Raw genomic sequence first — 25,892 nt, forward strand, 5'->3', positions numbered from 1 at the left:
GTTCATGCTCTGTCTCTCTCTGTCCCAAAAATAAATAAACGTTGAAAAAAAAATAAAATAATGACAATTAAAAAGCTAACAGGTGTATGCAAATACAATAAAACAAAAATTGTTGGCAACCTAATTTTCAAAGTCATTTCAGTGGGCTTCCTAGGTGCTGATGTGCTAATTGCACCTGGAATGGGCCACTTCTATTTTTGAAAATAGAAGTAGTGGCTAATCTGAACACAGTTAAGTAATGATAATAAGAAAGAATGTTGTCTGAAAGCCTAGCCCATAATTTTCTATTAATCATGTCCAATGTCATCCTTTTCTAAGAATGATCAAAATAAACTGTCTAAGGTTTCTAATTTAAAAACACAAGTGGGGGGCGCCTGGGTAACTCAATTGGTTGGGTGACCGACTTCGGCTCAGGTCATGATCTTGCAGTTTGTAAGTTCGAGCCCTGCGTCGGGCTCTGTGCTGACAGCTCAGAGCCTGGAGCCTGCTTTACATTCTGTGTCTCCCCCTCTCTCTACCCCTCCCCTGCTCACGCTCTGTGTCTCTCTGTCTCTCAATAATAAATAAATGTTAAAAAAATAAACAAAATAAATAAAAATAACAACACAAGTGGTGGGGTGCCTGGCTGGCTCAGTCAGTTGATCATTTGACTCTTGATTTCAGCTCAGGTCATGATCTCACAGTTTGTGGGATCAAGCCCTACATCAGGCTCTGGGCTGACAGTGCAAAGCCTGCTTGGGACGCTGTCTCTCCCTCTCTCTCTCCCCACTCCCACTTTCACTCTTGCTCTCTCTCTCAAAATAAATAAATAAAAACTTTAAAAATATTAAAAACACAAGTGACATTTTGATACATTCTAGAAAGAGGAATTGTGTCTGAAAGGTTCTTGTCTTCTAACAAAGTCAAATTCTTAATAAATGAATGACCCCATGGATTGTGATACTTCAAAGATCATTATGGTCCAGGAAAATGGTGGGAAAATGAACCACATATGAGGTAATACCACTGGGTAATACAAACTCAGAGAAGCACACTACATGGTGACTTTTATGCTTTGACTTCCAAAAGTATTGTTTGTCAGGAAGCCTGTTTACCACCAGATGGAGCTTTCTTATCATAAGAAGGAGCTTTTTGATGTCCTGGTGAGTGGCATCAGCCTTTTCCCAAAATTCTGAGTGCATTTTGGCACCAGGGCAGCTATAAATTTGGCTACGAGAAGGTGAGGTTTCCAGATGAGCTCAGAATGCCAGACTCTCCAAATTTCCAGAACATAATGGGGGTGGGGGAGAACACCATGGAGGGGAGACAAGAAGATCAAACCAAAGAGAATGGCTTGCCCTCCTTGAAAGGCAGCAGCTGAGTTTTGGGCCCAGCTCTATACTGCTTCTCTTGCCTTGAATCACTGAAGAGAACTGGGGATAGAGAGGGCTATGTAATGGTACTATATTTAGAAATTCCTTACTTTCTTTTTTCTAAGCAGTGGTCTAAATCACAAACTGTGAAGAAAACTAAGGGTGGAGTAGGAGGAGGACCTTAGGGTTGCCTGGTCCCTCAAAAGCAGGTAGATGAATATATAGTCATTCTTAATACCTAAGAATTCAATCTGAGGACTAACAGAACAAAATGAACAACTAAAGGGAGAGAAGAGGCCACATCATGGAAGGTAGGAGGTGGAGATGTGATTTGGGGGAGAAAAGGATTATGGGTGCTGTGGAGGGGAGGGAGCTCTGGTTATGGAAAGAGAGAAGAGAGAGAATGAAAGAGAGAGAGAGAGAGAGGAATGCACAGGGTATTACATAAGGAAAACATTTCCCCAAAGACATCGACTGGGAAAATGAGAGGAGCAGATTTTTATAAATTTTTACAACCAGCAGAGCTCAAAGACTGGAGTTTTAGAGGTCCATGGCATGGCTGGTGTGGAGCCTGGAAGTTGCTACACTACTCTTGTGGAGAAGGAGGACAAATACCCTGGTAGCAGATGGCACAATCTTAGGATCCCCTAAGTTGCATTGGGAAAGACAGTTCCCCCTTGTTGGAGCACATCAGGGAGCGGTGGCATTGACTCTCTGGGGACGAAAGTGCCAGCAGGCGCCATTACTCTCCCCCACTATGCCAGGCCCCTAAAATTTGGAGTTTTAAAACTCATCTGGCCTTCCTGGAATAGAAAATAGTTGTACTGCACTGCCAGGTGGGCAGACAGCCCAGACACTGTCAGTTTGAAGTCAGGGATCAAAGGGAAGCTTGGGACACATGAAGGGAGATTATTCATCTTTCTGGGAGTGTGTCCTGGACAGCAGTGGACACAAATTCCATTCTATGGGATAAGAGAGGTGGCTGGCACCATTTCTCTTCTCCACCTTTCAGAATATACAGAATACACTAACTTCAGTAAGCAGCAGAATGCCAACAGTGGTGACCTAAATGGCTTACACCAAGCTCCACACGCCTGTACTCTGCAGGTGTTGCTTTCTAGGGAAAGATTGCCTGAGAACAAGAGCAGTGGGGCCCTATCCCAGAATATCACCACAAACCCCCAACAGGCACCATGTCTAGTGATAATAGAGTTTAGCAAAGATTTAGCTCTAGTGGAAATAGCATCATGTCTCTTTAAACAAGCAGACCAGACAGAGCACACCAAGTTAAAACTTGCCACACTCTGGCCAAGGTCCAAAACCTCCCCACTTGAAAGCAAGGAGAAACTCTGCAGAGGATCGGCCTGAGGGAAAGACCAGCTAAAATATAACCTCCCGTCCCCCCCCCCCCCACACACCATCTACCTACAAGCTAGAGAAGGAGAATACAGAAGGCAACTGACAATGAAAGGAATGCCAAAGAAATTGCTGTAAGGTGGTATGGCTGATTCTGTACAACTTGCTCTTCCCCACGGAGGCCTTCTGAGGCTATTAGAAGGAGAGAGAATATAAGAGACAAAGAACAACAGAGAGAGGGAAAAAGAGGACTAAACAGAAGAATGAGAGGAAAGTGATAAATACAAATCAGGAGACACAGAATGAGATAGAAACACACACAGAAAAGTTCAAGTAGCATGACAAAGAGAGAGACATCAAAGAAGAGACACCAAAACTGATAAGGAGATGGGAACAGAGACCCACTGAGTCTTCTATCAGTATATCCCTCCATAACAGCTTGACCTAGGCTGGCTTATAGTTTCTAGAGAACTTGAAGGAATAGACTGAGATCTCTACCAAACCAATACCCTCAGATTGAGCCAGCTCTGGTGTCCTGGAGCACACGGATATTCAATGATCACTCCTGTTTATCAATACATCTAGAGGAAAAGTGAACAGTGAATCAGTGATGGATAAACTCCCTAAAAACCCATTTAAAACTGACTTTTAAATCTTTTCAATGCCAAAATGAAATGATGGGCAATAAAGGGTGGAACTTCTATTTTATTCTTTATTTTCTTTTTTCTTTCTTTTTTTTTTTAATTTTTTTTTTCAACGTTTATTTTTGGGACAGAGAGAGACAGAGCATGAACGGGGGAGGGGCAGAGAGAGAGGGAGACACAGAATCGGAAACAGGCTCCAGGCTCTGAGCCATCAGCCCAGAGCCTGACGCGGGGCTCGAACTCCCGGACCGCGAGATCATAACCTGGCTGAAGTCGGACGCTTAACCAACTGCGCCACCCAGGCGCCCCTTATTTTATTTTTTTAAGTTTATTTATTTTTGACAGAGAAAGAGAGAGACAGAGCATGAGTGGGGGAGGGGCAGAGAGAGGGAGACACAGAATCCAGGCCCCGAGCTGTCAGCACAGAGCTCGATGCGGGGCTCGAACTCGCGGACCATGAGATCGTGACCCCAGCTGAAGTCAGACGCTCAACCGACTAAGCTACCCAGGCGCCCCATGGAACTTCTATTAAAAAAAAAATCACTCTTGTCTCCCCTGGGTGGCTCAGTCGGTTAAGTGTCTTACTTAGGCTCAAGTCATGATTTCATGGTTCATGGGTTCCAGCCCCGTGTCAGGCTATGTGCCGATAGCTCAGAGCCTGGAGCCTGCTACAGATTCTGTGTCTCCCTGTCTCTCTGCCCCTTCCCCACTCCCACTCCCACTCTGTCTCTCTCTCTCTCTCTCTCTCTCTCTCTCTGTGTCTCAAAAATAGACAAAAGTTAAAAAAAATTTAAAAATCACTCTTGAGGCAAATTCTTGATATCACCCTTTCTGTGCATATCCTCAGATATTTTTACTTAAAAATATGCTTGTTGTCATTTTCACAACACATACAAACATACATACATACAAACAAATTCATATTGTAAAATTTTTTTTCCAGCCATAAAAGCTTATTAAAACATCAAAAGACATTCTAGCTAGTTCCTAGACAAAGAGAAAGAAATGAAGATGTGTCAGTAAAAACTACTGTAAAGTTTTGAGCTTGACAAAATAGAAAATAACGACTAGGTTTCAGTTTAAACTAGTTCTCAAAATTCATCTTGTAATAAAATAAATTAGACCAGGACAAGAATCTGAGAATTGAAATCAATTGTGAAGAGTGATACTGAGTGATTTTGTATTTAATAAAATGCTACACACTAAACCTTCTAATCCAATTCTTTTCCAAAGAGTCACTAGCGTAATTGATCTGAAAAAAATCAGTAATCACTTTCCATGAGAAATATGCATATGAACAAATTAAACGTCTCTGGCATCACGATCATAAAATATAAAAACACGTGTTTTTCAACTTTTTATCAACTTTTTTTTTTTTTTAGGTACTGTTGGGTGAGTCAAGTTTTAGGCTGGGGTACAAAATCCAAAGTGTAAGTGGCAATTATTTAACTGCCATCAATGGGATGATTTAATCCCCTAACTCAGCAGTGACCAGAGTGAGTTTCCTCCAGGGTGTACATCATGTGGACCCAGTATACTAAATGCCGGCATTCATTTGTCAACATGTGTTAACCAGGGACTTCATTCTTCCTTCATGCTTCTCTTAAAACATAATGAATTCAGACAGTGAGGTCCTTGTTTTCAGTGGTTTCTCTTTTGTATCTTTCTTTATGTATCTCTATTGCTTTATGATTAAGTCCTGCTCTTTTGCTCCTTGGAAGTATTGATCAGATTGTCCTAACGCTAGAAACATTCACTTCACGCAGAATCAGCTTTTTGTCTAGTAATGTTAATATTGGAACCCTTGGTAAGGAAGATAGTGGTGAAAATAGGCATAAATTGCCTTTAAACATAGGCAGATGTTAAACAAAGGTAGGTGTTTGCCTACATTTGGTGTTTTAATGGACTTAGGGAATGTCCCTCCACCCAATCCCAAATGTTTCCCACTATCAGTATTTCTGTGGATGTTAGGTACTAAAAAGCCCTAATCAAAAACAGACCATTATGAAAATATGTAAAAAAGCTTTTAACACTTTATTCACATGCCCTGAGCATAATGGGATGGAGTATCAAAGTAAGGAGGGAGAAATATGCTGGAAATATCAAGGGGGAAGTCAACAGAAATTAAGTGGGCATGAAATTTGGTGGGCCCAGTCTATGAAGCTCAGGAAGATTTCCTCCTTAGTGGCAAGATCTGCTTCTATTGAGCTCATGTCTTCCTAGATTACACAGAGCCAGAGGAAGGTGGCTCTGCTGATCTGAAGTCAAGTTTTTGACTATGTTGATGGCATGCAGTCATTTGGTGAGAGTGTCAGTGGCAGGGTAGAAAACAGGCCTTTACCTAGTTCTAGATAAATACAATGATTTTTCCTAAAGGGTATTCTTTTGAACAATTCATTGATGGAATAAACTTGGTATATCTCTATTCAAATGATCTGCACCTGTGATATTTTGCTACATGTCAGAATTATTTATTTAAAACTGTCAAACCAGGGCTCCTGAGTGGCTCAGTCAGTTAAAGGGCCAACTTCAGCTCAGGTCATGGTCTCCCAGTCTGTGGGTTCTAACCCCGTGTTGGGCTCTATGCTGACAGCTCAGAGTCTGCAGCCTGCTTGTAATTCTGTGTCTCCCTCTCTCTCTCTCTCTGCACCTCCTCTGCTTGTGCTCTGTCTTCCTCAAAAATAAACATTAAAAAATATTTAAACTGTCAAACCAGGAACTGTTGCCATTTCTCAAATCCTAGGCCAGTTTCTTTGGGGATGATGCATAAAGCATATTTGGAGGTAATTCTGATTCTTATCCTTGTAAAATAAAACACCCTATAAAAGAAGAGACTAAGAAAGGAAGGATTGAGGATGAGGGAGGAAAGAAAATGTATAAGGCATTAAACCCAAGTTAGAATGGCCCAGCATTAAAATTCACACACCACAATATCAAGTCATGAAGTTTACAAGTGATAAAAACCTAGCTGAAATGTTACTTAAGGAAACAATGATTTATTTGCTCAAGCAATTAGCTAATTCAGGCAAAGTTCAGGTACTCAAACAGTGTTGTGAGGAAACTGAATTTTTTGACTCTGCTTTTTGGGGGGTTGATTCTAGATAGCCTTTTTCTAAGTAATGGCAAAAATGGTCACAAGCAACTTATTTCAGGCTCACATTCTACAAGCTTGGCACTATGGCAAAATATCTTAACCATGGGGAATCAAAATCAAGGGAGAGAAGGAAGAATAAAAATTTGGAGGAAACAACTTCTTTATTTATTTTTTGAAGATTATTTATTTATTTTGAGAGAGAGAGAGTGATTGTGAGCTGGGGAGGGACGAGAGAGAAAATCTTAAGCAGGCTCCACATTGCCAGCATGGAGTCCAACACGGCACTTAAAACCACGAACCATGAGATCATGACCTGAGCCAAAATCAAGAGTCTGAGGCTTAACTGACTAAGCCTCCCAGGTGCCTCTAATTGAAGGAAACAATTTCTGTCATTAAGTTGCTTGTTCTTTTGCCAAAGTATGCACTGGGTATCCAATCAATCTCAAACATTTTATTTTATTTATACTTAATATAGATATATAGCTGAAATATTTATTTCATTTATTTCATTCTTTCTCTTATACATTAAAAGTAGCATTTGAAATCCCTCCATATGAGTTTGACATCATCCCCTTAGTAAGTACTGTAAAACACAGGGCAATTTTTTCCCTCCAAGCTGACTTAGTTCCTTTTATACATAAGTTTTTCTTCAAATAACTCATATTTCTTATATATAAAGCTAGAGAGGCCATGAATCTTTGCCCTTAATATTTCTGAGAAATGTAATATTTTCAGACACATTAGCTAAATTTTAAATATTTACTTTAATGTATATACAGTTCACCAAAAGCAATGTTTTGAGGGCTGACCATATTTTGATCATGTAGCTCACATGCCTATTTATACTAATTTTTTAAATATTGGAATTTTTATTAAATAATTGCAATTGATTTCTATTTCCTTAAATCAGGTTCAGATTTCATACTGAATAAGAGCTCTAATAAACCATGTATCCCTTAAGGCACATCTATGTCTTCTGTATCTATCTATCATCTATCTGTCATAGATTTGCTTTGTGCCAACCACAAATTCATTTTTCCTTCAAGTGATAAATTCTGTGTGTTTCCAGTTGCAGCTTTTTTTTTTTTTTTGATAATCCAAAATCAACATTTTACTGTATTTTCCAACTGTCAAACTTTAAACATTTTAAATTATTTTAAAGGTTTTATTTGTTTATTTTGATTGAAAGAGAGACAGAGAGAGAGAGAGAGCTAAAGTAGGGGAGGGGCAGAGAGTGAGGAAGAGAGAGAGAATCCCAAGCAGGCTCTTCTCTGTCAGTGCAGAACAAAAACCCAACATGGGGCTCTATCTCTGGAACTGTGAGATAATGACCTGAGTTGAAACTGAGAGTTGGACGCTTAACAGACTGAGCCACTTAGGTGCCCCCAATTGTCAAACTTCTTAAAAAATCATTCTTCTTTCTAATTGGGCACCTGTGAGTCCCAGGGCCTCCCTCTCTGCATGTTCCACATGGGTTGAAAAACCTCTTATAAAAGTTTATGGGTGTTCCTGGCTAAAACAAAGAGACTACTCTTTCCAGCTATGGAAAATGAATTACTGCCATAAATGTATCTCCCTGATGCCCCCAGTATCTGATAGCCCAGTGCTTCAGCAGATGAACAGCTTGCAAAGTTGGTTCTGTGGCTTGCAATAATTTTTCTCTCAGATAAAAGTTAATAGGAATTAACTACACCTTAGTCCAGTACACTTGAGGGAGGGCAGAGCTTCCTTTCTCCCAGTTATTTCATCAAATAGATACTTAAAGGGAATGGAAAAAGTTCAGATTACAAAATAAAAAGTCCTGGATGACTAAGTTATATGTGTGTAAAAAATATTAAGGAATAAGTTTATACAGGAAAGGAACTTATATCCCAAAATGTGCTATTTATTTGACTTAAAATATCACATCATATAGTAGATAGTCTGAAACACTAGAACGGATATTGCAACAACCATCTTTTCCCTTATTTTTCCAGAAACCGGGTTTAAAAAAAAAAAACTACTAAGCAAAACCTTCCTTTGCTACACAAGGTGATTTGCCGCCTTTCAGTAATAAAATGAGCAATCATTCAAAAGAAAGAAAATGCCCATATTAGGAGACACTAATGCAAGTGGTACATTGTGATTAACACTCTAAATTTAACAAATGAACTTTGGACTTTTCTGTTTCTGAGCTGTGTATTTTAGCTAAGAACATACAATGGATAAAAAAATATCTCTTCCAAATAAGAAGGGATGGGCAAATGCATTAATATCATCCCCCCTTTAATGGCTGCAGAAAAAAAAAATGTTCATGAAGATGTGGCCAAGATCATATACAGACCTGGCTGTTTTTCAGCCCAAGTGCTCCTTGCACTTTGCACTTCATTCTTCCCCTGCAGGTTAAGGATAGTGTCTTTCCCAGCCCTGCATGGTAAGTAGTGTATAATTGGTTATTGAACCAAACCCTTCAGCATTATTCAGGCTGTAATTAACCCTTTGCCATGCTATGAGATCATCAGATGTTTAAAGTTATACCCAATTGCCTGATGCCCTGAAAATTGCCTTGCCATGGATTAGCTGGATGTGCCCCTCCCCCCATTCAAACACTGCCACCATTATTACCTCACACTTGTGTGGAAGGAGGTGAAATTAACAGGCCACAAAAAATCGTTTACTGTCAAACTCCAGTACTGAGATACCATCAGTTCATTCAAGTTCCATCCTATTTTTAACAGAAAACAGTTTGTTCTTTGAACAAACACTTCAGAGGAGAATGGTAAACATTGTTTGAAAAATATACAAATATCATTAGTTAGGATGTAGTCTGTAAAAGAGCCCAGGAGTGCCTAATTTCTTATTTCTGATGAAAAGTAGATGCATACAGGCAGATATCTCATATCTGCATTATAAACATGCTCCTTGGAAGTGGTAGGCAACTCTTTTCCTGACATGAAAAGAAAGTGTCTTTGCTCATTTTAAGAAAAAGTAAAACCCAGCCTGGGAATAGAGTCCAGGAGGCACAAATTAATTATTTGAGCCCAATATTTTGAGGTGTGGCATTGTTGGGAGCAAAGTTCAGGTTGGTGCTCTGCTGGTGGCCCTGGAGTCCTTAGGTTGTGTTTGATGATTAAGTCATGCAAGTAAGAAGAAGCTGTGTATAGGAATATTGGGCTCCAGTAAAAGCAGGGTTTAAAGGCCCATGTTTATTGTAATCATTGACAGGACGCATCTGGGAGTCTCCTGATGGCAATGGCCCTTCCCTTCCCACCTGGATAGATAGGATAGACTAGCGCACGATCTTCTCAGTTTGAGACCTAGACTCTAGAACAAACTTGTCCAGAAAACTTGTACTCCTCTACTTTTCCCCAGAACATTCGTTGCAAGGCGAAAGACCCAGATATACTTCTCTGAATCTGGTTAAATAATATTTGCACTTTTGTTGGAAAAATTCCCTCTACATGAGCAATTATTTCACATACCTTTGAGTTTCACAATTCAGTGTAAAACAGTAAATTTGTGTATCCCTCTTCCGGAGCCCCTTTCCAGCCAACCCCCAACCATCCCTCCACCTCTACCCTCCCATTCCTACCTCTCTACTCCTGTCAGACTCTGAAGTGTCACTGATGGTGTTTTTTTTGCTTCCAACAGTTTACAGAACAAACAGTGGACGCTGTGACTGGCCTGGTATTCACTCAGTAAGATGCAACAGTATCTCCCAATCCAAGCAGCCTGAGCAGCTATTGGCGGCAGGTCGGCTCCCTAAAAGGCTGGCGTTTGCCAATCTCTGTGCTCTGCCAGGTCCTGAAATCAGCGATTTGAGGGCTGATGGTGTGCACATGTCCACTGGGAGGGAGGAAACCACAAAGGGAAGAGGGACTAGACTCCAGGGGATTCTGGCTCCAGTTTGATTTTCCTCTCAATTTATTCTGTCTATTCAAAGAAAAAATATATGTATATATAAAAATTACACACATATGCACACACTTTTTTTCCCCCTCTGAATATAGATCCAGAAATTGTTTTTTCCAATTTGGGAGTTTTCCTGCTTTCTCTCCTTGCCCTGTCCTCTGCGCCCTCTCTCCCTCTCCCTCCCTAACCTACTTTAGGTTGAAACTTTGCATTGCATATTCCCTTCACCCCCTCCGGGGATGGCTCTGAGCTCTCGGGCTCTTGCCTTCTCCGTGGAAGCCTTGGTGGAGAGACCCAGGAAAAGGAAACTGCAAGATCCAAGAGAGGAGACACAGCCTGAGTTGCTGAAGAAAGAGGAGGGAGAGGAGGAGGAGAGAAGGAACTGGACAGCAGGGAAGAAGAGCCAGCAGCCCGGTAAGTATTCCTACCGCAGCCCCAACGCCCTGAGCCCGCTACCCGAGCATGCTGGACCCGCAAGTTTCAGCGCGACCGGCGAAGCTGAGAGAGGGCTGCTAGCCTTACACTAGGACTCTGTGGTCCAGCTAAATGGCCACGTTTTGGGCCGCGGGGACATGTTGGTCACTTGGCTTCAGGGGAAGCTTCAGAGCCTCCAAATTCAGTCCGTATTGCTGTGGTTCATTTGCGGTGAAGGGTGGTGGCGTCCCTATGTTTGTAGAGAAGTTAGACTTCAACCTCCCCAAAGCCCTGAGAGCCAGATGTTAGCTGTTTCTCTCCGTAGGAAGCAGGTACGCATCCTGTTTCGGAGGGGATTCAGCCTAGGGGACAAATTTGAGAAGGATAGTGCCTTTCCCAGGACGAGATCTGGGCCCCCTTCTCCCCATTATGGGGTCACAGTAGGTGTTGTGGGGAATTTAAGGATCTGCCTCCAAGGTTCCCAGGGAAGAGACCAAATCGGTCTGCTCCAAGACCGGCATCAGCGAGAAGGGGACGCGGGAACTGTGAACCTCTCTCAAACTCTGGTCGTCTCTCTGTCCAGCAGAAAAACGACCCAAGGCAGAGCCTTCAGCAACTGCTTTCTCAGCCTGTAGCGGCAGCGACAGTGACGACAGTGACCACAACAGAGGCAGAAATCTGGAAGAGAAAGGTGCTATCCAAGTAGAGCTTCAAGGATCCGAACTGTGGAAGAGATTCCATGACATTGGGACTGAGATGATCATTACCAAGGCTGGCAGGTTCGGCTCTGCCCAAACTGTTCAAGGGATGCACACAGTAGGCGCTTAATGTACCACTCTCATAATATGTGGTGCCTCCAGTTTTATGCTCTATATCCATCCTCACCCTGACAGGAATGAGAAAGTCCCTGCCTCTCAATAAATCGCCCTAGGACTGCCTGCCCATGTTAGTGGCTCAGCTTTTCTTTTCTGTACACAGTGACTTCAAGAAATTTTCCTTAAAGTCTCACAGTTATCAGTGGACAAAATCTCATCTAGCAGATCCCCAGCAGACCATCCCTAGCTAGCCTGGAGCAATTTGAGGTTGGCCTTTTTTTGCTTTCACCTTTTGCTTTGGGGCAGCTTCACATCAGCTGGGTAACTTTTTTGTGTGAATCTTCCTAATTTCAGTCTTTCCCAAATCTGCCTCACAGAAAGTACTGCTGAAAACTCAGGGGCCAGGTACAGTTTTTTCTCTACTTTCTCTTATATAGCTTTTTATTAACGGTGGTGGTGGGGAGTGGGGTGGGCAAAGCTTTGTGGTAAGAATATTCTTCTCTACTCAGAAATCCAGAACCTGTTCAATCAAGCATACAACCAAAAATCTTTCCTATGTAGCAAATAGCATTCCTTGAATCCATCCTAGAATGGGGAAGTTGTGAATTTCTTCACTTTTCATTTGTTCCCAACCCCATCCCACTCCAAATCTCTCTAAAAACACAAGGTCAGTGGCTATTTTCTTTCCCACAGGCGGATGTTCCCCTCTGTTCGAGTCAAAGTGAAAGGGTTGGACCCAGGGAAGCAGTACTATGTGGCCATCGACGTGGTGCCAGTAGATTCCAAACGTTATAGGTAACCAGGCCCAAAGGAGACTACCTCAGGCCCAGGCTGGGAATGGGGATTCAGATCTATGGAACCTGAGAATGCTATTTTGAAAGGTCTACCATGGGGGGTGGGATTGCTGTCCTGTGGGCTTTGGGAGTTGAATATTCTCACTCAAATGGAGGTTCAAACTGAGAAAAACAGTCTTGACTCTTTCCTCTCAGTCCTGGAGCAGGTGCCAGTTGGTGCTTCAGTGTACCCCAAACCCTTTGCTTATCCACTGCTCTGGCCTTGGCTGTGCCAATTGCAGAGGGTGTGGACTCAGGCAGCTAGGAAGGAAGTTGTTTGATGGAATTTAGAGAGAAATGCCTGTGCTTCTGGAGCTGCACTGGGCTCTGGGCTGTGCTATTTTGGCATCAGGGTCCTGGAACAATGTCCTGATTTACCATCTAATGCTAATCTAGCAGTTACCATGTTTGGGTCTATTTTTCCTTCCTCAGCCTCTCTCCTGAAGTAGTGGTCAGGCCCTAGAAATTACAAATAACTTTTTTTTTAAATAGGTTCTCTACTCATAGCAGACTAATGGTGGTTGAACTGATCTAAAGCCAAGAGGCCCTTCAGTGCTAGCATCCCAGAGGCACAGTTCTGCCACCGCTTTGACTTAGAGGCTATAGGGGTTGTACAGAAGCACCCTTACTCGGGCTGTGAGTGTTCCACTGAAGTGGATGTCTAGTCTTTCTAAGAGAGAACCCATATCATGCCCAGTGCTGGATTTGAGGGGCAAAGAGAAAGGCAGTTCAAGAGCCTGCTGGAACAGCAGCTTAGAAATAGAACAAGTTGATTCTTGCTGATTGTGTTGTGATTGTTGTGAACAAGTTGATTCACATTTGAGCTGGCTTGGGAATGCAGTGCACAATTGAGTGGCTGAGATTGGAAACAGGGTGAAAATCAGCCCTGAGGCCTCATGGGCTAGAGTTCCAGGGCGTATTTTGATGTGAAGCTTTGTTGGTGAAAGGGCTTTGAGGGCGACTGGTGGAGGTGGATTGGACAGACACCCTCCTCAGACTTTTGCTTTCTCTCTACACTTCCTTCTGGAGACATGAGGATTTTTTGGCTGTCTCTGTGCAGTAAAATGGATTAGATCAATTTGTGTTGCTGTTTGTGTGAGGAAATACAAACCAGACTCTGAAATCCCATGACGTTATACTCTCCCTGGAACTTCATTGCATTTTATTGACATATACTTATATACCGTTTGCTTTTTGTCCCTGAACGCCTTTTGGAAATTAAGTTGGATCTTCTACTAGTTGCCTTTGGGATTAGGAGGCAAACCTTGGCTAATGCCCGTAGGACTGGATCCAGCAGCCTTCCTCCCACACAGCTGGCTTTGGCCCACTTCACCTAAAGCCACATGCTCTCTGCCTTTTCAGGTATGTGTACCACAGCTCACAGTGGATGGTAGCTGGGAATACAGACCACTCTTGCATTACTCCCAGGTTCTATGTTCACCCGGACTCACCCTGCTCTGGAGAGACCTGGATGCGGCAGATCATCAGCTTTGATAGATTGAAACTCACCAACAATGAGATGGATGACAAAGGTCATGTAAGTGTTCAGCAATCCTTTGTTGTGGGAGGGGAGGGATATGCCAACTCGTCAGCTTTCAGTTCCCTCTGGAGAGGCCTAGGAGACTTCTACCAGGTGGTCTTAAGGAACTGTTTAAGCCCTGGGATTGTGACCAGAGTAACTCTTGTGACATTTGTTTAGCATCTGAGAGTGCTGGGGGTTGGGAACGTTGAGTGAGGGGAGTTTGAAGACCAAATGAGATTGTTTTAAGCCATAATATCTGGTTTGGGAGTGTTGAAGGGAATGCACTTCGTGAAACTCTCTAGCATCTCAGCCTCTAGGGCAATCACTGTGAGCTCTGATTGCCTTCTCCTAGATGGGCACACCTTCTGTATGGCATGGTATGACAGGAATCTCCTCCACAACTTGCCCTTATGAAAGAGGTTATTTTCAGGTTACCTAGATCTTGAACCTTTTTTCCAGATGTATCCTGCCCCTGCCCTGCCTGGCCTGCCCCTGTGCTAGCCACAAAATAAAGAGAAGGAGGTCCCCAGAAATTAGGAGGTGGGGTATGTCAGGTGGCTGCCCTTCAGTTACCATAAGTCCAGGGAATGTATAGCAGGCAGTCAGATCCTAGTGACATTCGGGGATATCACATGGTCACCCACATTTAGAAGAAAAGGCCTCATCTGGAAATGGAATTACAGCTTCCAGATGCTGCTGTGGTGCTGAAATCTGGAAACCTCTTAGCCTTGAGTTGTCTGTCTAGAATCAAATGGCACAGAAAAGTCCTTGTGTGTGGCTAACCTAGCCTTTCTGGTTTAACCTCACTTTTGCATGTGGGCATGTTGGGAGTGCCAATGAAAAGAAACCAGTGTTGCAGAGGGGAAGCCAATTTCTAGGCAACATTTCATGATTTCTCCTCCAGATCATTCTGCAGTCCATGCACAAGTACAAGCCCCGTGTGCATGTGATGGAACAGGACAGCAAAGTTGACTTGTCCCGGATTCAGTCCCTGCCCATTGAAGGGGTTAAAACGTTCCTCTTTAAAGAAACTGAGTTCACCACAGTGACTGCTTACCAAAACCAGCAGGTAAGGACAACTAGGACTCAGGAAAGCAGGGATGGCTCCAGAGGGACTTTCTGGAAAGAGGCAAGCTGCACCATATGGATTGAATTTTCCACAATTAAAAAAAATCATAGTCTTATTGCATTGCCATTTAGGCAAGATTGATTGTAAATTGTGTGGATCTTGTATTAGAAAGGAAAGCAGAACAAAGAGTGCCATGGGAGAAAGGAGGCAACCATTCCAAATTCAACTAAGCAATATGTTTATACTAATTGAATATACTACATTACACATTGAAGTGTTTTGTGGTTGTTGTAACCATTACAAGCAAGGGTGAACAGTGTTATAACTGAAAGCATTGACTTTACCTTTTTCTCTTTTTTTGAATCCATAGATTACCAAACTGAAAATCGACAGGAATCCTTTTGCTAAAGGATTTAGAGATCCTGGAAGAAACAGGTAAGCAACATAACAACATATCTAATATTTATATTGCCCTTTTCACAATTATTACTGATAAGGAAACTGTGGCTCAGAGGCCCAAAATTTTGTAACTCGTAGGTGGTAGGAAAATAACCTAGTGTTTTGTCTGTAAAATCGTGCTCCTCCTTTTTCCTCCTCAACCCGTTTTTAAGATATTGCTTACTCTAGATTCCTGGCATTTTTATTCAGGGAATAATTACTGTGATTTTATTCAGCAGTCTAGCTATAAAAAATATTTCAGATATTGACCCCTAAAAACTATAATAAAATAACTTAAAAGTTTACATAAATCATTATTTTCAAGAATTGAATTCTGGAGTTTCTGATAGTTACATCTATTTTTCAGGGGTGTATTGGATGGGCCTTTAGAAATCTACCCATGGAGGCCTTCTCTCACTCTGGATTTTAAAACTTTTGGTGCAGATACACAAAGTAAGGAAAGTTTTAATGTTTACCTTTAAATGTTAATGAAGTATCAACAATCAGAACTTCTGTTGCAAATACTTCACAAGGGGAGAAGTGCATGCCAGAAATGCATGTTTACAGGGAATTGGGTTTATCTTTATCTTGATGAAGAGATAATAGGGGAAAAGGGGGAATGGGCATGAAGGAAAAGAGTAGAGCCATGATAATGGTGGATTTCTTGACTTCAGCCCTCTTGAGTTATACATCCTGAGATCTCCATATCTCACTTGGATTCTTCAGCATCGCACTATCTCACATTCTTTAGAATCACCTGTGGTGCATTTGTGGCCTTATTTGCAATTATATTCGATACTGAAATGTTTCTCATAAACTTTCAGCACATGTTAAAATGACATGCATTAAATTTTACCATCACTTAGTTCTAATTTTTTAAATTTTACATAGGGAAACTAAATGTTGAAAACAATACTAAAACTATCACAATTAGTTTAATTGTCACAAGCATTAAAAAGATTTACAAGGTATTTGTTCTTATGTAGTGCATTACATAACTAAATAATAACAATAATTAGTGCAAGCTTTCTGGTGGAAGAATGTATACCATCATTTCTCTGGTGTTTAATAATAAATAAAAGTATTTGCAAACAACATAGAATTATTTTACTGCTGTTGTCTTTACTCCATTAAAATTGTCTTTGAACATTAATTCAAGGTTATAATCATGGAGAAAATCATCAAGATTATAGTTAGGTTGAATTTTACATGATACCATAACATTGAAAACAGATCAGTTTGAATCACTTGGTAAAGTATTTCACCGGATTGACTGTATAATTTGGTTTACAAAGTTCTGTAGAAAAGTGCAAACATTTATTTGGTAGTATCACTTTAATCACATGTAGGCAGCATGCTCTTAAAATATCCAGGTCAACACAAAGTGCACTAATAAAGAGAAAAAGCTAAAGATGATCATTAATTGGTAATTTAAAATATACAGTTTTCTTAATTATTTAAATGTCCAGATCACTTTCAGTTTGCAAAGAAAAGTGCTACTATTTTTAAATAGCTTTTTAATGTTTAATTATAAAAGATATTTGCCACCCTGTTAATAAAGAATTAGTCTATGTCTACATACACAAAATAGGTAAGAAAAACAACAGTAACACCAAAAAACAGAAAAAAAACACAAAAATAATTGATTAAGTCCAGTCAATAACGAAATTTAAAAAATTCAAACATGAAAATAAGGTGGAAAGTCTAGATTTTCCTGGACCTTATAATAATCCTTAACTTTGGTAGATGCTAGGAAAACGAAAAGATCACCTGACAACATTAATGTGAACACTTTCATTTTTATTTTGTTATTTTTAACCTAAAAAATTGACTTCAATTTTGACATAGTGTATCATAGAAGTCTCCTAATCCATGACTTTCATATGAGAAAAAAATGCACTTAAATATGTTATTTTTGTTTATAAGATTATTTTTGGGGCACCTGGGTGGCTCGGTCAGTTAAGCATCCAAATTCGGCTCAGGTCATGATCTCACGGTAAATGGGTTCCAGCCCCATGTGGAGCTCTATGCTGACAGCTCAGAGCCTGGAGCCTGCTTCGGATTCTGTTTCCCTCTCTCTCTGCCCCTCCCCCGCTCACTATCTGTCTCTCTCAAAAATAAACATTAAAAATAATTTAATTTTTAATAATGACCTGAGCCAAAGCCGGATGCTCAACTGACTGAGCCACCCAGGCGCCCCCCCAAAAAACTTTTTAAAGATTATTCTCGTGTGCTCCAATTTTTTTTAAATCAAGACTGAAACTTCCTATGGAATCCCTACCAATTTGTTCCATTTAATTAAATATGTAGTTTTGTACATTTTTTAAAGTTTAGAAAACTTTTTTTTAATTTGTAAGATATAATTAGCTCTGGGTACTATTTAATTGGGCATCTTTTGGACATTGGATAAATGTCCCAAGTGCATAGCACAATTCTTGAGCATACCAGTGAATGTTCAATACATGGTACATAATGGTAGTGCTAAAACTAATAATGGTAGTAGTAAAGATACCGTATGAACTTTGGTCAGGGAAATGACCATATTCTTTCCCAAATAAGTAAAAAGAACAGTGAACTTGCAGAAAAGCTAATCAAAAAATGAAATAGGGATGTTTGTGATCATTAGTACTCATTCAATAGGAACATCAAGTTCATTGTTCATTGACTGGATTGTCATTCACAGGTGGAAGCAGTGGCTCATCTCCAGTGACCTCTGGTGGAGGGACTCCTCCTTTGAACTCATTGCTTTTTCCACCCTGCTCTCTGCCTACATTTCACTTATCTACAAGCTCCCTTGGAATGCCCTGTCCGGAGGTGTATCTGCACAATATCAACCTGCCCCTTTGCTACAAGATTTGCCCAAATAACTTTTGGCGACAGCAGCATCTTGTTTTGCCACCTCCTGAAAGACTAGCAAGCAGCAACAGTTCTCAGTGTTTAGCCCCACTCATGATGGAACTTTCCACATTATGTTCTCTGGGGATCGCCAATTCAGAAAATGGTTCATTTGAAGACTTGAATGGGCAGTGTCTACAGGCATCTAATTCTTCCAATCAAATGTTGTATGGATTACAGTCACCTGAAAATATTTTATCACCAAGCTCCATTGGCCAGGAAGCAATTGGTTGCTCTCTCCATCCTTCCTGTGGTTTTTATAGGTACAACTCAGTGCCATCTAGACTGGTAAATGCTGCCATCCATCTCAAAGTGAATGATAATAGTCAAGTTTCTTTTAGAGAAGGCAAATCCAATCACGCTTATTGGTGTCCAACAATTAATCATTGCCTTTAATGGAATAGTCACAATCCTAAAACAATTACACATAAGCATGTATTTTCTTTATTTGTATCCAAAGAAAGGTCAAGAGCTATTGGGCTTTAAAGACTTTATTATCAGAAGGTGTTTCTGTTATGCATTTAAAGTGCCTTATCAGATGTTCAAAAGAAGTTGTTATAGGTCAAATATGACCTGAAACAATCTCTGATTATGGTGGTCTTGGACCTCAAAGTAAGTCAATAAACATTATTTGATGAGATAGACTATGGGTGAAAATTGACTCCAGGTGAAGCCTCTACTTATAGTGATGTCAGTTTACCATTTCAACTGTCTCTTCAATATTGACAACGACCAAAAGAAGATGAGTTTAACTCTTGTAAAAGCAATCAATTTTAGTTTTATCTATGAATATTATATTCATTGTAATTATCAATTGTAGAAAAAATTCATTTTTCATTTGCCTTACACTTTTAAACTTTGCTGTTGAAGGAGCTACTAATCTCAATTCTAAGGAACAAACAAGGACACAAACTTTTTTTTTTTTAATTTTTTTTCAACGTTTTTATTTATTTTTGGGACAGAGAGAGAGCATGAACGGGGGAGGGGCAGAGAGAGAGGGAGATACAGAATCGGAAACAGGCTCCAGGCTCCAAGCCATCCGCCCAGAGCCCGACGCGGGGCTCGAACTCACGGACCGCGAGATCGTGACCTGGCTGAAGTGGGACGCTTAACTGACTGCGCCACCCAGGCGCCCCCAAACTTTCAAATATTAATCATTGCACCCTAAACATCAGTTAATCCTGAAATAACACAAAGATTAAATGAAAAGCAAAATATTCTAAGTTTGATCTTTTATTTTTTGGGTCATTGTCAGGTGAAGCTTATTTACTTATTCCTTTAACCAGCCTGGTGTTTTGTACTCAGTTTACAAAAAACAAATTATTTTAGTTCTCCAAAATGACTAATAAATGCTATTTGAAAGGGGATACTACATTTGAGTCCGTAAATATGAAAATTTCATTACATTGGTACAATTTAATTCCACTCCTGTGATTCAGTCATGGTAAATTGGACTAACTAGACAAAAAGGAGCAAAAATGAGATTTTATTTCAGTTTATGAAGTTGAATGTTTCCTTTTTGCCTGAATGTTTCCTTTTGCCTGAAAAAAACTTAAGTATAACCTACATATAACTTGCATATCTTTAAAGTAAATCAGATTAAAAATTTTATGACACTGTAATTTATGAAGACAAGATGCTTCACATCACAATGGCATGGCTTGACTTTTGACAAAGTAATCAAACTTCTAAACTACTTTCTCTAACTTTTCCAACATCTATTAGGAAAAACACGTTATTATTTGTTTTTCTTGAAATGGTTATTTCCTCTTAAATGTACCTTATAAGTGTGCCTTCACATATATGCATTAAAATTATATTCCCCTTCACTTTTGGATATAGGAATAGAACAGCACATGGTTACATTTAAACTGACTATTCTAGTCAAGATGAAATATTATTTGTGATACAAACTAATTAGATACCTGCTATAAAAGACTTTGGGGCAAGAAATCTGTATTAACCAGGTTTATCAGACCAGGTATTAAAGCAGCAAGCACACTTTATTTCTATCTACTCCAAAACAGGTTATAGTTAATTAAGTTACAATTTTTAAAGCAGAAACTGCCATATCAAAGCATAATTAAATTTATTCTGATGGCTTATATGGCAGATAGTTGGTAATTAATGACAGAAGGTATTTAAATGAAAAATCCAGAAAATCTCTGGGTTACTTTTTAATAATTATTTAAAATAAGGCACTAATTTTATATCTGCTCAAGTATATGTTCCACATGATTTATATCTCAGATAATTTTGTTATATAAAGGTGATTAATATAAAGGGGCAAAAGTTTAAATGTTAGAATTTAAACATCTATTTTAAGATGTTTTTATATATGTTTATAAATTGTCATTTCATACTTTTAGTTGAATAAGTAAACAAGGGAAAGCCTTCATGGAAAATTAGACTTGGAAGAGACCTCAAGAAGTTCAGTAAGTCGTCCCTTGCTTTCTGAATAAGTTACTTATCTGCAGGAAGTTGCTAACAACTTCAACTGATGTATAATTAATATTTAGTGTCCTTACAATTTTATACTGAATAAATTCTTACTCCTTAATAAGATAGTGCAAAACTTATGTAACTTGGTAAATCAAGGCTATGGATATGGAATAAAAAACAAAATGCTATGGAATATTATTAATTTCAACTGAATCAACTAAATATTAGGCTTGCTTTAAAAACCTACTCCTGAAAGCAATACTACACTGTATGTTAACTAACTTGAATTTAAATTAAAACATAAATAAATAAATACCTACAAAAATCAAAAGCAACTCTGGTTATACAAGGTTGAAATAGTTATCAAATGAAAGTAGTCAAATGTTACTTAATAGACACCCAAATCTAATAATTAAAAATGGTATTAACATTTGGTTTTATCATACATATACATCTACCTCTTCCCCCATTTTAAAAGAAAGCATCTTAATTTAGCTGACTAGATGTATAAAATCTGATTCCTAACCCAGCCTACCCCAGGTAAATCTAGAGAAAATAAACTTTTCATCAACTTTGTGAAATTTGTTTATTGAGTTAGGAAATAAATAAGTGTTGCTTTATCTTTGCACAACTCTCAGTCAAGCCTGGACCTGTAGTCAGATTCCCTTGTCAGGAAGGTTCTGTTTTATGGAATAGTCAGTTAAACTGAAATCAAGGCTTTTTATTACAATTTTAAGCCTTGTTGCAGAACACATGTCTAAATGGATAAATTATCTATTAATTTCATTTTAAAGATCAATATATGATTTTTGGTAACATAACTCAGAACATCAAAAGTATTTCTTTTCATTAAATAGTGAGATAAGCCCTGTGGACATTATATTTTGAAGTCCAATATGTAACTTCAGATTACATAATATTAGGGTCTTCAACCATCATTGTTCCTATTCACTGTACTACAAAAATGAAGAGTTATATTTCCCCAAGCTATGAAGGTAAATATTTATAATATTTCACTCCTATTAGGCATGGTTCTGCACGTGGTCTGGAAATGGATATGACTTTATTTTTCTGTTATGAGGTTGAAGCATATCTATGGCATGAAAAGAAATACACAACTGGAATTAGCAAGCAATGAGTCAGTTAATCAGTCTTTGAATAATCAGAGACCTATATGCTAACAACTTGACAAGGTGCCAATGATGAATAAGAATAAGGATATGTATTGAACATTATGGAAGGTTTCCCTTTCAATTTCCTAATCACTTATACTATGCATTTTGGGGAAAATCATGGTGTACATAAAGCAGATAATATGTATGTTTTAAGTTTTACTAGTGTAATGCTAAGTCAGATCATTATTGAAATAAATTTTTTGTGTGAATACTTAAAATACATTTTATAAAAATCTATTAACATGATGATGAAAAATTTAGATGCTTTTAGACAATATAAGTATATGTCCATGTATACTGTAGGGTTATACATAGTTGTTATCCCCTTACTAAATCTCAATAAGAAATCTTTTCCTTATATGAATATACAATTTGATAAATTCCAGATGTCACATTGCAATTTATAAAACCAGTGGAGTTTTAGTGTACTTTTGTTTAAAATAATTTATAGTGTTTCTCTTTCTTCTTCCTCTTCTGAAAAAGAGATTCCACAAAGAACACCAACTCATTGCATACTTATACTATTAATTATCTATACTTACTGGAAAGGCAGATTTAAATATGCTTAGAAATATCTAATTGCATGAACTGTATTTTGTGAATTGAATTGACAGGGTGGAAGTGCAATGTTTTTACTCCAATTTAGAGATACGTTGTCTTCATGCTGAAAAATCTTCAATTAGCCCAAAATAACAATATTCTGATATACAGCAACAGTTTGTCAGTTGATTTCACTGGAATTTAGCATGTTTATTGGTGCAGTTTAAACAAACCAAATGCATAGCTTAGACATTGGTGGCAGTTGCTTTGATATAAGTGCCTTCATATACATTTAATCTTCTTAGGTTTGGTTTGCAATTAAATGATAATTTGTATTAAAAGTGTGCAAATAAACATGGTTTAGATTACAACATAAAGCAGAATAAATAGATATATAGAATATTTGAAACATATTCAATATTAAAACTATTTACATGTGTGGTGCCTGGCAACTTTTAACATGCTGTTTCAATAATATATTGAGAGGAAAAAGACTAGTATTTCCTTTCAAAGTTTCAAATGTTCATGTTTACAAATTTGTACTTCACATCAGTATGTAAACACACATTATAGTGAGCAGATGTGTAGAACATAGTTATAGGATATTTCTACTTTGTTGAAATGGATACATGCATGCTAGATTTATTTTTTAAGTACCTGAAAGCATTAAAAATTTAAAGTTAAATGTAGTAGAAAAACCTTGAAATCATAGCACAAGTTGTATCATTAAACTGTTTAATCAAATTATATACATATATGTTATTATTAAACATGACAGAATTTTTAATTTGGACTTTGATCACATACTTTGTACATGATAATTAAGGTATAATGTAGTATTTTAGCTATAGAAAATGGTATAAATATTTCAAAATTTTACTAGAATAAGAAGGGAATAAAATCATGTGTTCATAGTGTATAAAATTAATATCTTCAAATCAAATATTTTTGTATTGAATATTCAGTCTATATTCCATTTTTATGCTCATTTTTTTCAAAAAATGTTGATATTTTGACATCCTGCTGATCACTTAGATTCCACCTACACCTGCCTAACTAACCCAGAAAACCACCAGAAACTAGCAGAACGGAGTCTCCGGAGCCAAGCGCAGACGAGAGGCCCACGGAAGAGGGTAGGAAGGGTGGAGAGGCGGTGCATGCTCAATGGACTGGTGGAAGGGAGCTGGGGCTGAGGGGCGGCCCGCCAGCCAAGTAGAGACCCCGAGTCTGGCTCACAAAAGCAGGGAGGCCGGACGGAGTGTGTTGCAACAGCAAGCGGGACTTGCTTAGCATCTGGGAGGTCATAAGTTAACAGCTCTGCTGGGAAAGCAGGAAGCCTGGAGGACAAAGGGAGGAAGAGTTGCTGAGCCCCAGGACGACAGAGCTCAGTTTGGCTGGGAACAAAGGCGCTCGCCAGCAACATCTCCCTCGCCCATCCCCCAGCCAAAATCCCAATGGGAACCAGTTCCTGCCAGGGAACTGGCTTGCTCCGCATAAACACCCAACTCGGTGCTTCTGCGGAGCCACCTCTCCAGCAGCGGGTCTGACGCCCTCCCGCTGCCACAAGGCACCTCCTGAAGTGGATCACCTAAGGAGAAGCGAGCTAAGCCTGCCCCTCCTGCCCCTGTGCACCTTGCCTACCCACCCCAGCTAATATGCCAGATCCCCAGATCCACAAGCCTGGCAGTGTGCAAGTAGCCAGGACGGGCCAAGCCACCCCACAGTGAATCCCGCCCCTAGGAGAGGGGAAGAGAAGGCACACACCAGTCTGACTTTGGCCCTAGTGGTGGGCCCGGGGCAGATGTCAGGTCTGACTGCAACTCCGCCCGCCAGCTCCAGTTATACACCACATCACAGGGGAAGTGCCCTGCAGGTCCCCACCACTCCAGGGACTATCCAAAATGACCAAACGGAAGAATTCCCCTCAGAAGAATCTCCAGGAAATAACAACAGCTATGAACTGATCAAAAAGGATTTAAACAATATAACAGAAAGTGAATTTAGAAGAGTAGTCATAAAATTAATCGCTGGGCTTGAAAACAGTATAGACGAGAGCAGAGAATCTCTTGCTACAGAGATCAAGGGACTAAGGAACAGTCAGGAGGAGCAGAAAAACGCTTTAAACGAAATGCAAAACAAAATGGAAACGAAGACGGCTCTGATTGAAGAGGCAGAGGAGAGAATAGGTGAACTAGAAGATAAAATTATGGAAAAAGAGGAAGCTGAGAAAAAGAGAGATAAAAAAATCCAGAAGTATGAGGGGAAAATTAGAGAACTAAGTGATACACTAAAAAGAAATGATATACGCATTATTGGTATCCCAGAGGAGTAAGAGAGAGGGGAAGGTGCTGAAGGTGTCGTTGAAAAAAATAATAGCTGAGAACTTCCCTGAACTGGGGAAGGAAAAAGGCATTGAAATCCAAGAGGCACAGAGAACTCCCTTCAGACGTAACTTGAATCAATCCTCTGCACAACATATCATAGTCAAACTGGCAAAATACAAGGATAAAGAGAAAATTCTGAAAGCAGGAAGGGATAAACGTGCCCTAACTTATAAAGGGAGACCTATAAGACTCGTGACTGATCTCTGTTTTGAAACTTGGTAGGCCAGAAAAGATTGGCAAGAGATCTTCAATGTATTGAACAGAAAAAAATATGCAGCTGAGAATCCTTTATCCAGCAAGTCTGTCATTTAGAATAGAAAGAGAGATAAAGGTCCTCCCAAACAAACAAAACCTGAAAGAATTCGTCACCACTAAACCAGCCCTACAAGAGATCCTATGGGGGATCCTGTGAGACAAAGTACCAGAGACATCGCTACAAGCATAAAACATACAGACATCACAATGACTCTAAACCCGTATCTTTCTATAACACTGAATGTAAATGGATTAAATGCGCCAACCAAAAGACATAGGGTATCAGAATGGATAAAAAAAACAAGACCCATCGATTTGCTGTCTACAAGAGACTCATTTTAGATCTGAGGACACCTTTAGATTGAGAGTGAGGGGATGGAGAACTAGTGATCATGCTACTGGAAGCCAAAAGAAAGCTGGAGTAGCCATACTTATATCAGACAAACTAGACTTTAAATTAAAGGCTATAACAAGAGATGAAGAAGGACATTATATAATAATCACAGGGCCTATCCATCAGGAAGCGCTAACAATTATAAATGTCTATGTGCTGAAAACAGGAGCCCCCAAATATATAAAACAATTACTCACAAACATAAGCAACCTTATTGATAAGAATGTGGTAATTGCAGGGGACTTTAACACTCCACTTAGAGACATGGATAGATCATCTAGACACACTGGTCAATAAAGAAACAAGGGCCCTGAATGACACATTGGATCAGATGGACTTGACAGATATATTTAGAACTCTGCATCCCAAAGCAACAGAA

General features: G+C 39.5%; 1 protein-coding gene across 1 annotated transcript; it reads left to right on the forward strand.

Annotated features, from left to right (window-relative positions):
* The first annotated feature begins 10,089 nt into the window (after nucleotides 1-10,089).
* Nucleotides 10,090-18,968, forward strand: TBX22 (T-box transcription factor 22). The gene is made up of 8 exons (XM_023249247.2): nucleotides 10,090-10,751; nucleotides 11,338-11,530; nucleotides 12,260-12,361; nucleotides 13,762-13,936; nucleotides 14,826-14,990; nucleotides 15,361-15,425; nucleotides 15,796-15,881; nucleotides 18,112-18,968. The coding sequence occupies exons 1-8, from the start codon at nucleotides 10,577-10,579 to the stop codon at nucleotides 18,717-18,719; spliced, it is 1,569 nt and encodes a 522-aa protein (XP_023105015.1). The 5' UTR covers nucleotides 10,090-10,576; the 3' UTR covers nucleotides 18,720-18,968.
* The last annotated feature ends 6,924 nt before the right edge of the window (nucleotides 18,969-25,892 follow it).

This window comes from Felis catus, chromosome X (genome assembly GCF_018350175.1).
Source record: "Felis catus isolate Fca126 chromosome X, F.catus_Fca126_mat1.0, whole genome shotgun sequence".
In the NCBI taxonomy this organism is placed as follows: domain Eukaryota; kingdom Metazoa; phylum Chordata; class Mammalia; order Carnivora; family Felidae; genus Felis; species Felis catus.

Excerpts from the sequence above, each read along its gene's own strand:
- TBX22 (XM_023249247.2), top strand. The coding sequence starts at position 10,577 with ATGGCTCTGAGCTCTCGGGCTCTTGCCTTCTCCGTGGAAGCCTTGGTG. Across the intron at positions 13,937-14,825 it reads AGATGGATGACAAAGGTCAT|ATCATTCTGCAGTCCATGCA; the intron begins GTAAGTGTTCAG and ends TTTCTCCTCCAG. Across the intron at positions 15,882-18,111 it reads TTTTGGTGCAGATACACAAA|GTGGAAGCAGTGGCTCATCT; the intron begins GTAAGGAAAGTT and ends TGTCATTCACAG.